The sequence below is a fragment of the Palaemon carinicauda genome, chromosome 5, assembly GCF_036898095.1.
Source record: "Palaemon carinicauda isolate YSFRI2023 chromosome 5, ASM3689809v2, whole genome shotgun sequence".
Classification (NCBI taxonomy): Eukaryota; Metazoa; Arthropoda; class Malacostraca; order Decapoda; family Palaemonidae; genus Palaemon; species Palaemon carinicauda.
Window position 1 is genome coordinate 72,380,891 of NC_090729.1, and position 18,366 is coordinate 72,399,256.

Consider the following 18,366-nt stretch of genomic DNA (forward strand, 5'->3'; position numbering starts at 1 on the left):
TAAATAGCGCGAGACCTCTGGTTGTGAATTATCACGCCCCAGTATTTTATACCGACATCTTATATAGGTGAGCGAGCTGGGTTCAACCTGGCATTCCTATGCTTTTTTTCTCTGGTAATATATAGCAGTTATATTCCTTAGAAATAGTGCTCTAGGAGTATTTCACTGCGCGGCACAGGTCGGAGCCCAGAAATACTGTTGTCAATGACCTCCGATGTCAGGATGCCATAGAATTCTAAATTAATCAATCGGTCCGTGAATGGTGCAGCCGATGACCCATGACTCCAAGCATCAGATCTTCATCTGACCTTGAAGACAGTTTTCCTGCTAGCATTGGCTATGGCCAACAGAGTCTGCAAACTCCACTGTCTTTCTTGCAACATCTTCCATTTAAGGCAATTGGGAAAGGTAATGCTCTACTTCATCCATGAACTTGTCACCAAGACTCATAATCTGAAGTAGCGGATCCTAGCTTCGGGCCCTTCCGGATTGGGAGTCTTTGTAATGTAACCAATGATCCAGATCAACTGCTACTTTGTCAAGGGAGGAGTTTGAGGTTGCACCCCAAGATAACTGCAGGAGCTCGCACCCAAGTATCAGCATGCTTTGTCAGGATGGGGAAGGTCAAGATGAGAATCACAAAGAAAGCGATCTCTACTGGGATATGCAAGGTCATAGACCGATCATTGAATCCTGGTCCTTCTCCACAAACGCAACGACCCAGAGCTCAAGACGTCAGGGGCATAGATTCGTCCCTAGCGTTCAAGAAAACTACTCTATGACGCAGGTCCTACAAGCAGGTGTGTGAAAGCATCAGACGACCTTCACCGCCCATTTCCTGCAAGACGTGACCCACAGGAACATGGAGACATTCTCCATTGGCCCTGTGGTGGCTACACAACAAATGGTTTAAACACCTCGGGCTCTTTGATGGACAAGTAGCAGATGGTGGAGGGCAGAGTTAGCCAGGATTGAATGGCTCTTTCTTTATTGCATCTTCCCCTGTCTGGAGGTATAGCACCTACGGTACACTGCAAGCTAGCCTCCTATATCTGCAGGTAAAACCATTTCCCTTGTGTAACCTGGTATAGAGATACAGTGATGCCTCGCAACACGAAATTAATTGGTTCCGTAAGGGCTTTCGTAAATTGATTTTTTCGTGTAGCCTAATTCATTCCAGACCCTAGAAAAACACCACATTAAATGATTATAAAAAGGATATGCACCCTATTTAATAATAAATTAACATTGATAATCTGAAAAAGCTGTGTTTAATTAGAGCAAACAGTAAAAATACAGTAACAAAAATTAGGAACCTTACCTTTGGAGTAAGGCGATGTCCAAGAGCAAAGTGCGGGGCGGTAGAGGAGGATGAAAACGGAGGAAAACGTTTACGTACAAGTGGCAGAAAACGTAAACACTTAACTTTACAAAACAAATTTATAAATGAAAGAAAACATTAACACTTAATTTTAGGAAACGCATCTACAAATGGCAGGAAATATTAACACTTAACTTTTCGATAAACTTCAAATAAAATTTCTTTTTTTTTTCCTTTTTCTATTTTTTCTTTTTTTACTTTACGTTTTTTATTTTCTAAGTTTAATTACACTATGTATTTTCTTCTTCACTGTTACCTTTTCGTTTCTTAGCTGGCGCTTGCTCTGCTTCTGCCAAAGCCCTTTTACTAAAATATTCATCCAAAGAATCTTGTTTCTGCCTGCTTCTTAAAATTTTCCTGAAATAACTCGGGCAAACTTCATTACAGTACTCAAGCGCAAGACCTGTGAAAATTTTTTCTGGGTGTCTCTTTTCTACGAGACCCACCATTTTAAAGTAGCTATCTAGACCCTCTTTAATTTCTGCTGTTGTCAGTGGGTCATCCTCCTCGCCCTCCCTGTACTCTTCCTGAACGATGTTCACTCGCATGGCCTCCAACTCCTTCAGGTCATCCGTCGTAAGTTCCTCTTGGTGCTCCTAGATAAGCTCATTGATGTCAGCCTCATCAACTTCCAGACCCATGGACTTCCCGAGCGTAACGATCTCGGCAACTTCAGATTGAGCAACAGGTTCAGGATCTTCAACATTTTCTGAATCGTATTCAATTTGGTCTGCGTGAAAGCCCTCAAAATCTCGTACAGAGACGGCATCAGGCCACAGCTTTCAAGCAGAGTTCAAGGTGTACCTCGAAACCTCCTGCCAAGCTTGATCGATCATTTCGAGGCATATGACAATATTAAAATGCTCCTTCTAAAATTGACGAAGGGTGAGGTTTGTGCTCTCAATGATCATGAAACATCTCTTGAAGAGATATTTTGTATAAAGCTTCTTGAAGTTTGAAATCACTTGCTGGTCCATGGGCTGGAGGAGAGGGGTGTTGTTTGGTTGAAGATATAGAATCTTGATGAAGGAGTATTGTGCTGCAAAATCTTTATGAAGGGAAGGAGGGTGAGCAGGGGCATTGTCCAGCACCAGCAGGCATTTCATAGGAGGCGCTTCTCTTCCAAATACTTTTTCACAGCTGGCCCAAAACAAATATTTATCCACTCAATAAACAATTGTCTTGTCACCCAGGCTTTTCCATTAGACCTCCACAAGTTTAGATATTTCTTAGTGACTTTGTGGGTCTTGAAGGCTCGAGGAGTATCGGAGTGATACACCAGCAGGGGTTTCATCTTGCAATCCCCAAGGGCATTTGCACAGAGTGCAAGGGTAAGCCTGTCCTTCATAGGCTTATGCCCAGGTAGCCTCTTTTCTTCTGCTGTGATGTACGTTCGACGAGGTATTTTTTTTTCCAAAAAAGCCCAGTCTCGTCGCAATTGAAGACTTGCTGGGGACTGTAGCCTTCCCGGACAGTCAACTCGTCAAATGTCTTAACAAAGGCTTCAGCAGCTTTCGTGTCTGAGCTTGCAGCCTCCCCATGATGCACCACTGAATGAATGCCTGAGAGTCTCTTAAATTTTTTGAACCACCCATGAGAAGTCTTGAATTCTGGTGGTTCCTGCTTCAGTGTTCCTTCTCCTGCATCAGCTTTGGCCTGAGCAAGCATGAGATCACCGAAAATGGCGCTGGCTTTCTGGCAGGTTATCGCTTCGGTGATAGTGTCTCCAGCCATTTCTTTGTCCTTTATCCAGACAAGCAGCAGAATCTCCATCTCATCGTGGACGTGGCTCCTCTTGCTAGAGAAAACAGTCACGCCCTTAGAAGGTGTTGCTGCTTTGATAGCTTCCTTCTGCTTCAGTATTGTTCCTATCGTAGACGGATTTCGGCCATATTCCTTCGCTAGCACACTTAACCGCATACCAACCCTGTATTTCTTGATCATTTCCACCATCATCAACGGGGAAAGCATCATCCTCTTCTTTCCCGTGACATCAGCGACTTTCTTGGGACCCATGGCTAATAATGTATTGTAAGTATCACACACGATAACAGTACGTACTGTAAAATTGTTACGAAAGGGAAATCACAAACACTAAGTCAAAGCGTACGATACCGCTGCCGGAACGAAAAGATATAGGAACACAATGCGTAGATGCACGATGGGATACAGTACAGTAGATGCCAACCAACAGGAAACATTTTTCGTGATCCGAGCCGTAAAATTCTTCGCATCTCTTTTCGTAAAATTAAGGGATTTTGACGAAGGAAAAATCTATTTCTGGGCGAGAGACCTGTGCTGCTCAGTAAAATGCTCCTTTAGCATCATTTCTAAGGTATATAACTGCTATGCATTACCAGAGAAAAAAGTTGCATAGGAATGCCAGGGTTGAACCCAGCTAGCTCACCTAAATAGGTGTCAGCATATAACTGGGGCATGTAAAACCACAATCAGAGGTCTCTTGCCATTTAGATATCTCCTCTTCAATATCCCCGTTACAGCAAGGTGCCATTCTACACCCACTACTGAATGCTACTACCACCATCTCAACCCACGCCAACTACGTCACTCCTCATAGCACCCAAGCTTGGGTCCATTCTGGGAGGGAAGTAGAGGGAGGGTTCACTGGGCGGCACAGGTCTCTCGCCCAGAAATAGATTTTTCCTTCGTCAAAATCCCTTTTCTGGGCTCCACCTGTGCCGCTCCGTGAAATAGTACAAGAGAAATGGTCCCAAAGCTTGGAACTAACACCTGAGAGGAAAGTAAATTAAAGTCAAAATATCAAAAACATGGTTTAATACAAATAGAAAATAGGAAATACTAAGTAATCCAGTGAATTGAGTAATTCCTTACCATAGAGGATAAATGGATAAGTTAATAAATTGCAGCAATAATTCCAAACTATGGAAGTACAAAAGAAAATGCAATGTAAAATAATAAACTGTAAGATCAAATGATAATTTACAATCCTGAGGGTATATACAAACAAAATTCAACTCGTGGAAGAGTAAGGCTATTTACAGACATGATAATATAAGAGTGCACCATTAGGGTGCAGCTCAGGTGAAAAACAAAACCAAAACTAAAGTAGGGACAATAAGTAAGGCAGGTAGAAGGAAGGAGAATGGAGCAAGACCTTGTGATTATGAATCATTACTTTCAGGAGGAACCACATTCCCTGCTGCCACTGTTGCAAATTTTAGGGCTTCCAAAGGTTTTAAATAGTGGCGTTTAAAAACTGTTGGAGACTTCCAGCCTGTATATTTCGTAAGTTCATCAAAATTCATATGGTGAAAGTAATTGATAGATGTAGCTACAGCTCGTATATCATGAACGTGAGGGAATGATTCAGGTTTAGCCTGTTTAATGAAATACAGAATCTGCTGTCTGATTCCTTTCAGGGTGATGTTTCCTCCATTTTCTCTAATGAATAAGGAAGGGCCCTGAGGACTTAATGGAAGTTCTATTTAGATAAGCTTTCAGAATGTTTACTGGACATAAAGATGGATCCTGAGGAAGTGGAACAATCTCCCAGGGGGACCATCTGTTCTGGGGGTCCTCATTTTTTGCTAAGAACCTTTGGTCAAGGGAAAGTAGGACCTCCCCTGACGAGAGAAATTCAATATGACCTGGATCTCTAGTCAGGGCTGAAAGTTCTGATATTCTGGCGCCAGAAGCTAGGCTCATTAGGAACAAGGTTTTCCTTAATAATGGAATGTAATTACAAGACTCGTTACGAGTGTCAGAAGCCAACTTAAGTACGTCATTCAGAAACCAGGAAACTGAGCTAGGGCGAGTTGATGGTTTCAATCTGGCGCAGGCTCTGGGGATTGATGAGAAGTATGAATCTGTAAGGTCAATATTAAAACCAATTTGGAAAATCTTTTTCAAGGCTGATTTAATTGTGGTAATAGTACTGGCTGCTAGGCCTGATTCAAATAGAATTCTAAAGAAGGTTACTGTCAGATTCATAGTCATCATCTCAACCTTTGAGTCCCTTAAAAACTTTGCGAGTTTCTTAACAGCCGAATCATACTGCCGGAGGATGGATTCCCTTTTATCTGATTCTAAAAATAGGGTATTTTGAGGATCAATATCTGCCCCTCTCTGAGCTGCAAACTTCATAAAGTCCATAAAGTTAGGGCACTCTGAATTTTTGAGGAAGCTAACACATTGCGAGTTTGTACTACTTGTATTGGATTGGGTATCTGTCGAGGGTGGAGACCCAGTTCCACCAGCAGGGGAAACCAGTTGCTCTTGGGCCAGTTGGGGGCTAGTAGAGCAACCTGGCCTTTGAAAGTTCTGAGTTTTTCTAACACTTTCATCAACAGATTTATTGGTGGGAATAGGTAAATTCTCTCCCAAGTGTTCCAGTCCAATGACATTGCGTCTGTGGCGTAAGCCCGAGGGTCCAGGTTGGGGGCTACGTAGCACTCTAGTTTGTGGTTGGACTCTTTTGCAAACAGGTCTATCTGGAGACCCGGAACCTGAGATAGAATCCACTTGAATGACTAAAGTCCAGTGACCACTCCGACTTCAGCGGAGTTGTCCTCGAAAGTGCGTCTGCCACTACATTTCGTACTCCCGCTAGATGAACTGCTGACAGATGCCACTGGTTCGATGCTGCCATGGAGAATATTGCTAACATAATATGGTTTATGTGGCCTGACTTGGAACCTCCTCTGTTTATGCAGTGGACTATAACTTCACTGTCTAGAACCAATCTGATATGTTGGTTCTTGGCTGGGGCCAGTTGTTTTTGGGTTAAGAATACCGCCATGGCCTCTAAGACATTGATATGAAGTTGGCGGAATATTGTCGACCATAGTCACTGGACTTTCCTGTACTGGGAGTATCCCCCCCCCAGCCTGTTGAGGCGTCTGTGTGAATGACCAGTTATGGAGTTGGATATTAAATGGATCGGATTTTGCCAGATTTTTTACCTTTGTCCATGGCTGAAGTCTTTTCCTCAGAATTGGCGGAAGTCGAGCTCTTTCGTCCCGATACTTCTTGTTTGCCCTGGAGCGCCATACTCGGTTTATATCTTTTAGTCTGGCCTTCAGTAATACATCTGTTACCGAGGCAAACTGGAGGGCACCCAGGATTCTCTCTTGATTTCTCCTGGACGTCAATTTGTCCTTGAGAAAACGTTTTGTGTTCTTTGCTATTTCTGTCCTCTTGGCTGTTGGGAGACGTAGCGTGTGGGAACGCAGATCCCATTGTAATCCCAGCCATTGAAACTTGGTCTCCGGGACTAGGCGAGATTTCTCAAAGTTGATCTGGAACCCCAACTGTTATAGGAATTTTATCACTTTGTTTGTTGCCGTGAGGCAGTTCTCGACTCTGTTTGACCAAATGAGCCAGTCGTTTAGGTAAGCTACTATTTGAATTCCTTGGGTTCGTAATTCTTGGATTACCGTCTCTGCCAGTTTGGTGAATATCCTGGGTGATATGTTGAGTCCGAATGGCATTACTTTGAAAGCATAAGCTTGGTTGCCTAGTTTGAAGCCTAGAAACGGACGAAAATGCCTTGCTATCGGAACGTGATAGTAAGCGTCTGTAAGATCTATAGAGGTGGTGACGGACCCACGGGGAAGTAAGGTCTGCACCTGAGAGACGGTTAGCATGTGAAACTTGTCGCATCGAATGTAAGAATTCAGATGAAACAGGTCCAAGATTACTCTTCGCTTGTCTGAGTCTTTCTTTTGCACGCTGATCAATCGACCTTAAAATTTCAAGTGATTTACCTCTTTGATTGCATTCTTTTGTAATAGATCGTTTGCATATAAGACTAGCTCCTCCGTTGGATGTTGATGGAAAGTGGTTGGTGGAGGGGGCCCTTCTATCCAACTCCACCCCAGACCTTTGGAAATTATGCTGAAAGCCCAATTGCTGAAGTCAACGGTTTCGAAAGATGTTAAGTCTTCCCCCTACCCGAGAATTCTCAATGATTCGCTGCGGATTTACCTCCTCGGCCTCCGCGTAATCCTCGGCCTCGAGAATAGATCCTTCCACTACCCCTGTTGGGAAAAGTTCCTCTCGCACCAGTGCCTCTGGCGCGTTGGTAACCCTGGAACGCACCCTGGGTTTCATAGCTGGGGTTAAAGGCTGGGGAAGTAGCATAAGAGGTAGTTGCTACCTGGGACTGAGGAACCAACACGTATTGCTGTTGGGGTTGTCCTTTCGAAGTGGAGGGTTGACTCCCTTGTGTTACCGGGATGGTCTGAACTAATTGTTGTGACTGCCAGTTTTGGAAGGATTGGAAAAGTCTCGGTCTCTTCCTACCTCGAGATTGGTTGCTAGCAGGTTCGAACTTGCGTTTGGGGACTAGATCCCACCGAACCTTGAGGCTCTGATTGACTCGAGCAGCCTCGCTGAGGACGTTGTTGACTAGATCCTCAGGGAATAAGTCAGGGCCCCAGATTGGGGCTTTAATGATCTTGTTAGGCTCATGTCTGATAGTGGCCTCAGACAAGACGTGCTTACGGCAACGACGTCTGACCGTAAGGAAGTCGTAGGCATCAGACAGCAAGGTTTGAAGCAATGACTTCGTCAAAACCTTAAAAAGGGGTTCCTCTTCATACATTAAAGAGGTCATTTCTGCCATTGTAGCCGAGTTGATCGATCCACTCAGTCGCATACGGGCTTTGAACTCGAGAAGTATCAAGGAATCCGGAAGCCTGGGTAGTCGCTCACTGAACTGTGTAGAAGCACAGTCAGCGCTTAGCTTACCCGCTGTGAACATCGCTGGGGCGTTAGTCCAGCACTCGTGATCTCCCGGGAACAGGAGGGAAGTCAGCTCCGTTTCCTGCAGTTGTGGTAATGGCTTGTCCTCGTTAATAGCCTGATGAGCAAGGTCCATCATTTTTGTGACACACGGAATGGGGGTTTGCTCGTCTACCACGAACATCGTGTAGGAGCTTTTATGGGGTGTTAGCATAGTGTTAACACATTCCCACTCGTTCAGGGTTCGGACCTAGGTGGACTGAGCCTGTTCCTTCGGGTAAATCACGGTTTCTTTAGGAACTTTATCTAACCTTACAAGAGCCTCCTCGGTTAAGCGTGCAAAACCAGGGAAAGGGAAATGGAGACCCGCCGGGTAGAATTCAAAATCTTCTATAGGCCGGGTGCCACATCCTTCGATGGTTAACATACCATCCTTGAAGGGGGAATGCAAGGCCATTCTCCACGGATTGCTTTTAACAAACTCCGGGAGCTTAGAGGCATCCGGGATAACGCACTGTTGTTGCTGAGGCAGTCCGGAACGCATGAGGCTCTCAACGAGACTCTCCTGGTTTTGCACCCTCTCAGTGAGGGACGTCACCAGGGAACCAATTTGATCCAACAACTGGCTCGAAAAGGCTGCCGGATCGAAGGGAGCCTCCGGGGTCTTAGTTTTCGAGCTGGTCTTCACTCTCGACCCAAGAGAGGAAGAAGAAGCTACGGTTGAGTCTTTGGGGACTCTGGAAGATGAAGTCTTGACAGGTTTAGGTGATTTGGAAGACCTGCGAGTCTTCGTTAAGGGTCTACAGATAGACTTAACCTTAGAGACAACAGGACGTGGCCTGACATCAGCCACGTGCTTCCCTGAGAACCCCTGAAAGGAAGAATTAGCAGAAGTAGAAAAAGTTGGGCTAAGAATAGGAATCTTAGCCCGAGACCCACCTGCCTCACCTACCTCCCTACCTCCCTACCTAGCTCCGGCTCGTCCAGAGCCATAGGTTCGATGTCTAGGTTAATAGCTGCGACGTCCTCCAGGATCGTCTCTCCCATCTCCTCGTGGTCCTCAGACAAGAGTAGAGCTTCGCCGATCTTAGCAATGATGGGGTCCGCCACATCCTTGGGGACCACAGCCGAGGTCTTGGCGTTGGGTTAAATGAGAGCAGACATTTCCTCCGACAGGACGTAGGGTTTCTTCGCCTTGACATTTCGGACGAAACCCTCCGACCCAGATCTTAAGAGTCTCCAAGGCAGAAGTCTTGGAAGACTGAGAGCTCTGCAAGAGAATAAACCGTTACTAATAAACCAGGTAACTTCGTCGAAGGAAGTGTAAAAACATGTAGACCGAGATTAAATGTTTTAATTCGATCAGAAATTACAAGGGAAATAACAAGGAAAAATCCAGAGATTAAATCCGAAGTAAAATATAAATAGTAACGACAGGGACACCTACCGAATCCGCAGTAAGCGTGGAGACGAGTCCATAACAGACCATGCAGTTGTCTGGGTGCCAAACAATCAGGTCATTGACCTGGACAGCGCAGTGGGCATGGGACCTGCAGACATCATGGCCGCACGCTTGCTGAAGCACGGCCGTGCAGGCTGTCATCTGACAGCGGACCACCTGTAATAATAAAGATACATAAGTTTCCCATAGTAGGTTAGTATCCCAAGGGGATCCGGGTGCTCCGGGAACTAAAAATAAACCGGTATAAAACCGGGATAAAATACTAAGAATAACATTCCGAACCGGTATAGTAATCGGGGTGAAAAAACTTAGCATAAACAGTAATTAACTGATAATGTTAAAACAAATCCGTAATTTAGTTATGATCATTCAATGATAGGATATTGTATAGTGGCAGATATACTATCCCATCGGTACCAGGGAAGTATAGAATGAAATTGTTATAATGACATGCTTCCTGTTGGCTCCAGGGAGACAACTGAGATAGACCTGGGGGGTCACAACAAGCCTACCGGGGTAGGGGAGTCGAAAAGGGAGGGAGGGTGGAGTTCAATGACTCCCCGCCAGCCACAAGAACCTTAGCAAACAAAGGCAATAAATAACATATCATAAAAACAAATAAAAGCTCTTCCGTGATTACCCCACGAACAAATAGTCTACGTAATAGTAGAGACTCAATATGATACGGTACGTAACGAAGGGAATCACGCTGAAGGATACCCAAAACACAACCAAAATCTCCCCGGCCGTCCTATGCCAATCAGGGTGGCAGGGGAAAAACCCGGCTACGACAAGGCATGTAAAGTGAGCGTACTCGACTATAACTTCGACAGCTGTTCTCGGCTCAGACTAAGGGAGGGAGTCAGTAGATATCCCGGGGGAGGGATGGGTAAGGGGGGCTGGGGAACGAGAGGACTCGACCCGTAAAACAAAACAGCTGACTCCAAAGTCTCTGAGAGACGTAAGGTATCCCTGGAGGGGTTATGAGGGTATGGGGTGGCATACTCCAATAGTAGAGGGGGGGAGGAGCCAGCGAGAACTAGCCAATGGTGGGGGTCGAGGCGATCAAGTGGTACCAAGAGCGGACAGGAGTACCAACCTGCCTGAACAGAACCACGAGATACAAATAAAAAACAGAATGATCATAATACGGATAATAAAATGTGAAAATAGGACGCACGGGTAATGGCAGGGAAAAGAATGAATAACAAAGCCGAGCGCTCCAGCACGGGTAGTTACCGAGCTGGACAGGGGAGCCAACACAACGGCTAGATTGGGTATGATGCCGATCGGTAGGATAACAAAACTAGAATAAAAAACTGCCAAGCGAGAGCCCCACTCGAACTAATAGCGTCAACTCTTATCTAGGTGGAAATGGAGTAATAAAATCCTAGATTAAAAAACACAATAACACGATGACAAAACCTTCAAGGTACCGACCTCAAAGGGTAGCAAGCAAGCCATAACCTAAGTAATGTTCAAATAGCTATGATACGTGATAACAACATAATAGCCGTATAGCAAAGTGTTAATCGGTAAAAGACACCCGCGCAACAGGTTCAAAACGGATAACAATTAGTATAGAAGACTAATTGCAAGGCGTTAAGAACGAGCCAAGGAGGTAGCAAAACCAACATGGCCGCCGCGGAGCAGGGCCATCGACACTGAGAAAACATGAAAACTCTTAACAATAATAAGAATAAGGGCAATGCTACCTCCAGAAGCTCAAAACTCATAGATCTAGTACTTAACTTGGATGAGGAATCTTGGGTATCCGACATCTTGCACTAGAAAGGCGCTAAAACCACCGAAAACACAGAGCAAAAAAGCACAATGAACGGCTTAAGTGATGCTATGAAAAGGAGTGACGTAGTTGGCGTGGGTTGAGATGGTGGTAGTAGCATTCAGTAGTGGGTGTAGAACGGCACCTCGCTGTAATGGGGATATTGAAGAGGAGATATCTAAATGGCAAGAGACCTCTGGTTGTGGTTTTACACGCCCCAGTTATGTACCGACACCTATTTAGGTGAGCGAGCTGGGTTCAACCCTGGCATTCCTATGCAACTTTTTTCTCTGGTAATACATAGCAGTTATATACCTTAGAAATGATGCTAAAGGAGCATTTCACGGAGCGGCACAGGTGGAGCCCAGAAAAAATTTCATAAGCGGATTCTTTCGTAGCTAGAGGTTTGACTGTATGTACTTCTTGCATCCCCATACCCCCTGGTGAGGTGGTATTGGGTAATGTCTAAGGTTGGTTCAAAGATTCCTACGTTTCTGAGCATTCTTACGTAGACTAGTCATACTGCAAGTATCACTCAATCACACTGATTGCTCAAGCTGCTAAAGCGTGCTATTACATGTAAGTTTTAGCTAGGTGTCAGAGTTTTCCTCTTATACGTGCGTAGCACGAAGGGTGGAAAATCCAGTGGCAAGAGCCAGCCAGTTGGTTAGGACTTCCATCCACCTAAGGGGCGAGTCATCCTTAATAAAGAGTGAAAGGGTATGTATTTAATGTTGGGATAAATGTCAAATTTAAAGAAATTTTATATATGAATGATTCAAATTTTGAGCTCTTTATACAAATTTGGCCCACCATCCTCCCCGGTAAGTCCTGCCTGCAAGCAAAAGTGATGATAGAACACAGGTGTTTGTGTGAGCAGGGTAGCGTTACTACCCCCACTAACTAGCGGTGGGATAGTTACACCTTGGCAAAAGTCTTATGGCTATTCTTCCATCTTCGCCGAAAGTATATCCCAAATAAAGAGCTCAAGGTTTGTATCATTAGGAAAAATACAAATTACTTTGAATTTGTCATTTTTGTCTGTTGGTAAAGTACTAATGATTATTGTTTGTTTTTCAGGTTCCGCCGAACGCGAAAACCTGGCACATTGGTTCCTTTGCTCCCCTTGTCATTCATCCTGTTTTATCAAGCTGATCTTGCATATGGCTCTAAACTCAACAGGATTAAAAGTATGTTCCTTAAAGTTTTAAGTATAATGGAATCTCGGTTCTCAAACTCAACTCATTCCAGGGTGCATTTTTGTTAGGAAATTGATTCTGTTTTCCCCTTAGGATTAATGTAAATTGGATTAATGCATTCCAATCCCCGAAATTTGTCCAGGTTAACCCATTTTTATGCCAAGTTTACAATACTTACATATATGCATGGGATAATCAAGAAATAACTAATAAGAAGAAGTACTGTAAATAAAAATTTTACCTGACCTGCAGTTATGACTTTATACTAATGTATTACTGAGCTGAATTTCTTAGGCCCCATAGTACATGAATAAGTACAGGAAAATATATCACAAAACATGACGGATTAAGCAAATATTTTACAGCTATGTTTTGTGGTCGTACATTAGGAGACTGTTGTGCAAAACTAAGTACAGTAGTTGCTACTGTTTCAGCAGCTTTATATCAGTCTGATAAATACTGTATCTGATAATTATTTTTTTTTTATAGAAAAGAGGTTGAATATATCTCTTGGTTAGCATCATGTGTCTGGTCTTGAACAAGGTCCATCAAGGGCCGCTTGTTGTTTGAATACAGAGGATTTAGTATATTTTCTTGAATACTTCAAGTGAGAAGCGTTCGACAACCGAGGTTCCACCGTTTGTATTTCTAGCTGAGGAATGTTTTTTTTTCTAAATGTTTCTGCCTGCATATGTTGAATTTACCAATGTCATCCCGTTTACCTTTAACTGACGTTAACTAATCCTATGGAAAAGCCCTTACATGTTTTGCCTAGTAGGATTTATTATTAAAAGATTTACAAGCCCAATGAGTCTAGGTTGACTCTTACAGAGCAGGCCTGCCTAGTAGGAGCTTAATTTATTATCTGTACTTTATGTGTCTCATACTGTAATCTTATTCTCATATACCTATACAACGGATTTTGAAGCAAAGCGAAAAATCTATTTTTGGGTGAGATGGCCATGTCGTCCTGATGGAAGCTTCCTATAGACAGCTTTCTAAGAGATATTTGGCTACAGTGATACTACCAGAGAATTGACCATAGGTCTCCGGTATTCTAACTCCTGACACGAGTATCCTTGAAATTTTTCTTAAGGATATTGCATAATATCAGGGAACGTATATCTTGATATGACACGTGGCAATCTTCACCCCGAATAGAGTTTTCGCTCTGAGCGGGAAGAGTGGCGAAATTGAAGAGGAGCTGTTATCAAGGTTACCCTTCCTCCCCTACTATTACAGGGCCCAAAATGGCCGCTCATTCCTTGTAGCATTGAGCATGGTGCTACAGATAGAGTAGTTTTAGGAGGGGATTTTTGGGCTCAAGCCATGTCGTCCTGATGGAAGGTTCCTAATAGTAGCTTCCAAGGGATATATGAACTACTGTACAGTGATATGCCCAGAGAATTTACCTTTAGGTCTCCAGAATTCTAACTCCAGGTGTGAATATCCTTAAAATTTCTCTTAAGGATATCACGTAAATCAGGGGACGTATATCTTAAGACGAAACCTAGCGATCTTACCCCCGAATAGCGTTTTCCCCTCGAGGGGGAAGAGTGGCAAATTTGGAAGGGGAGCCGTTATCAAGGTTACCCTATTTCCCATACTACTATTCAGTATCAAGATGGCGCCATATTCAAGATGGCGGTTATTCCTAATTTTGTAGTGAATTCGCAAGGTAGTGTTCCCTGATGATCTAACCTTTTCGATCGATTCTGCGAAGATTATTATGCAATCTCCAGCTTCTTTCGCCTCTGGAAAGTTGAGTATTGATTCTTTACAATCTATATAATTTTAGCTCCTGTTTCACAGTGAAATTAGAGTAATTTATTGTGCTTAGGAGCTAGGCCTGTTACCCAAGGCGCCATGGGCGCTGTCGTTCGTTAGACATGTGTTATTTAGTTAGTAGAACGACTTTCCAGGTTGAAATAGCATTAATAAATTATGAAAGCTATTTAGGCATAATTATACTTGTAAAGATATTTATGGTATGCATAATTTTCCTCTTTCTTTGTCGATTGTATACGTTAGAGTTTCGGTGATTTAGGTAACCGAGATCTCGTCTTTCCTAGGTTACCTAACCTAGGCGATGTAGTATATTTTCAGACATTTCCCCGTTTACCCTTGTGTATCGTTTTATCGATACTTGTCTCCTTGGAGAGTCATGGATAATCCCTCTTTCCCTCTGAGTGCCCTTTCTGGTCTTGCCATAGAGTAGTTACTCCGGCTTGACTAGGCTAGGGTTTTTCTGTCTCCCAACTTGCCGGCGAGTGTCCGGCTTTGGTTTTCGACAGAATCTCAGAGTATTCAGTCTTTTGCCAGCGGCAGGCCAGCAGGGTGGGTAGTCACTCCCCTGCCGGCTTATAGCCGTCGGCATAGGAGGCTAAGCCTCCCTAAACCGCACCTGGGGTGGTGGTATGTTGCCGCCACCTTCTCCTTGCGGTTTAGAAGACTAGTCCTTTGCTGGCAGACCCTAGGCTGAAGAATAGACATTCCTTTACAGCCTAGGATAGCGCTGGCACTGAAACGATGTTTTTCCTTTGTTGAGAGGGGGCGGCGAACCTGCCGGCGCCTCCTAACACTATTTCGGTAGACCCTAGATTGAAGAATTGACATTCTTCTGCCGCCTAGGACGGTGCCGATACTGAAACAGAGTTTCTCCCTTGTGTAGTGGGGGTGGCAACATTGCCGCCACCTTTTACACTTGATATAGGACCTTTTTCCCTGCCTCTCTCTGTCCTTTTACTATGGCTGTCGTCCTGCAATCTCACCGCTTGCCGGCGGGTTGCGGGGCCAGCCAGGCTCCTACATAGCAGCTGTTTGACGGCTGCCAGCGGCCATGACGGCTGCCGGTGGGAGACCCTTTTGTCACCAAGGTTCTTCAGTCCTCCCTTGGACTGCCATCCACAAGTCCTGTAACGGGTATATTGGCCGGGCCGGCGCCGACAGGTACTGACTCAGTTGGCGGCATGCCAACTGTACCAGTGCCGCCGGGTACTATCCTGCCGGCCATATGCCGGCAACGGTACTTGTGGTTGGTTGGAAGCCAGAATGATGCATTCTCCCCTTCCATTTGAAACTTCTTTCTAGGGAAAGGCAGTAAATTATATATTTACATCCTTATTTAGTGTAAACATACTGTACACAGTAATAAGGCAGTCCTTCACTCCATGCTTTCTCTCCCTCTATCAGCTAGTATGCCGGCTGGACTGTGCCGTCAGGGACTAGCTATGCCGGCTTAATTACAGTATATAATTATACAGTAGTCAGTGTATTTGCAGTATAGTATATACTGCAGATAGAAAACTATTGTATATATTATACAAGTAGTTATTTTCCAACATATGTTGAATATCCTCGCCCAGCCGTTTCCTGAGAACAATCCTATATTGAAAGAATAGAATTCCTTCAATACTCTGATTAGAAATCAGTTTACATTTTACCCTACAATATTAAATAATTTAGAAGGGCCAGTGGTAGTACACTTTCTATCCTTAAAGGTTAGAACCTTTGTCTTTGAGCTTCCCTGATTAGGAAACTCTTTGGTTTAAATATTGGAAGGGAAGGTCACAGCAATTGGCTGGGTAGGATACACAAATATGTGTCTTTTCTAATTTCTAGTCCAGTCAGCGACATGCCGGCTGGACCGTGTCGCCAGGGGCTAGCCATGCCGGCAGCACACCGGCTGAACTACAGTATATGATTATACAGTAGCCAGTATTTTTGCAATATAGTATATACTGCAAACAGAAAACTATAGTATTATTATACTGTAGTTAATTTCTAACATATTTTGCATACCCTTGTGCAGGCTTCTGCTGAGACCGAACCTATATTGAAAGAATAGAATTCCTTCAATACTCTGATTGGAAATCAGTTTATACTTACCCCACAATATCAAATAATTAGATGGGTCAGTGGCAGTGTACACTTTTTCTATCCATAGGGGTTAGAACCCTTTTCTTTCGAGTTTCCTTGATTAAGGAAACTCTTCATTTTTTATACTGGGGGAAGGTTACAGCAATTGCTTGCGAGGGATACACAAGTATGTGTCTTTCACTATTCCTTTCTAGCGTACTATACTCAGCTATAATAATTAAAATATGACTAATTACATATCGTTTATCAGGTGAGATAAACAATTGTATACTCATTCTGCTTTCCTTTCTTTACAGGAGGAACCCCAGATGAAATGTGATGCAGTCTTCTGCAATCTTAAGAGTGAGTACTTTTACGGTCATAAAGCATGCAGGTCTCATGTCCCCTGCAATATTATTACCGAATCCCTGCAATATTGGGTCCCCCAAGTCTGCAATATCTGCCGGACCTTAGTGACCGAAGGTTTTGATGATCCCAAGTCAATGGAGTCTAGGGATGTGGCACCTAAGAAACTACACAAATGGGTAAGAGGGTTCCAGAAGAACTCTCCGGGACCATACCTACCTAACGATAGGATGTGTAGCTTACTGTTCCCGAAAGCAAGTAGTGAAATGGTGGTGCCCCAAGCACGACTCGCACCTCCCTGCGTCCAGATTGTCATCAAGACGGAGGGCAGGAAGGTACCTCTGGAAGAAGATGACGATGTCGTGTCGGAATTCCTTCCGTCTGTGCCGGCCCTGGAGCCGTTAACCTCGACGTCTTCACCTACTACCCCTCTATTAGACAAAATGAGCCAGTTACTGGCCCATCTTACGGGTGTAATGGAAAACTTTCGCAAACAAGGCGAAACAAAGGAAGCGAAACTCAAGAGAGAGCTCTGTGAAGCTCCACTCATTGCCTCCTGAGGGTCTTTCAAGCAACCCAGAGACCAAGACCTCCCGACATGCTCCAAAACCAATCCCTGGAGGTATCGGAGCTTCATGCCGATCTTAGACGGCAAACTCTACATCTCAGAGAAGATGGGAGCTGTCCCTTTACACGAAATCCCATTTTGGCCAAGCTTTAATGCTTTCCCTGATTGCTTCATTCGACTGAAGCATGAACCAACGTCAGAAAAAGAGACGGAACCAAAGGAAGTCATGGTTCTCGACCATGATAAGGCACAGGCTCTCTTGTCAAGTAGGCTGAGAAAGGCGGGTTACTCGGTGTCGAAGGTGTTCGCCCCGAGTAAGAGACACCCTACCTTTCTTGCTCCTGCTTCAATAGCATTCCCCTTTACGTGGAAGGCATATAAATCTGTTGCCAAGGCAGTGGAGGCAGGCAAACCATGCCCTGCACTTGAGGAGTGCAGGCCTCTGTCACTAGCCTTGCCCATGCAGGAGAAGAATTGGAAGCAAGTCCACTTAACCTTTTCAGTAGGGAAACTGGACGCAGACATCGCTGGATGACAGTTTAGCGAGAATCTCCCTAAACTTTCTGACTTTCTCTTGTGCAAGGAACAAGAGACAAAGGAGAGACTTGCAGCCTCTTTATCCCTACAAAACTGCATAGAGATGTGTTTAGCCCATCGAAGTACCCCAGACATGCTCATGGTCTACGCCAAAATGCATATGGCCACCTTAGTAAAAGACCTATATACCTTTATGAAGGCTAGGAGAGCCTGTAGAGAGTTCGTGTTAACTGCTGCAACAGTGAAACATGAACCCAGGAAGCTGATATCTTCCAACATCCGGGGTAAAGACCTCTTTCCAAATGAAGTAGTCAAAGAGGTAGTCGAGAAAGCTACCACGGAGAATAGGAACCTTCTCCAGAAGTGGGGTATCTCTTCAAAGGGGACGTCTTCCCCATATGTGGGTCCCAAACCTAAAAGGAAGACGAAAAAGTCTAGACTTTTTCCTCGGTCTGTTCAACAACATCCCACAGTTTCTATGACCGC

General features: G+C 44.3%; 1 protein-coding gene across 9 annotated transcripts in view; it reads left to right on the plus strand.

Annotated features, from left to right (window-relative positions):
• LOC137641331 (plasminogen receptor (KT)) overlaps nt 1-18,366 on the plus strand; it is a 565,134-nt gene that overhangs the window by 256,721 nt on the left and 290,047 nt on the right. For all 9 annotated transcript variants that reach the window (XR_011044480.1, XR_011044481.1, XR_011044482.1 and 6 more), the window contains exon 4: nt 12,433-12,542. Coding sequence is in view for 6 of the 9 variants with exons in the window: in XM_068373773.1 (XP_068229874.1) it covers nt 12,433-12,542 (110 nt within the window). In the remaining 3 variants the exon portion in view is untranslated. The remainder of the gene's footprint in view (nt 1-12,432; nt 12,543-18,366) is intronic.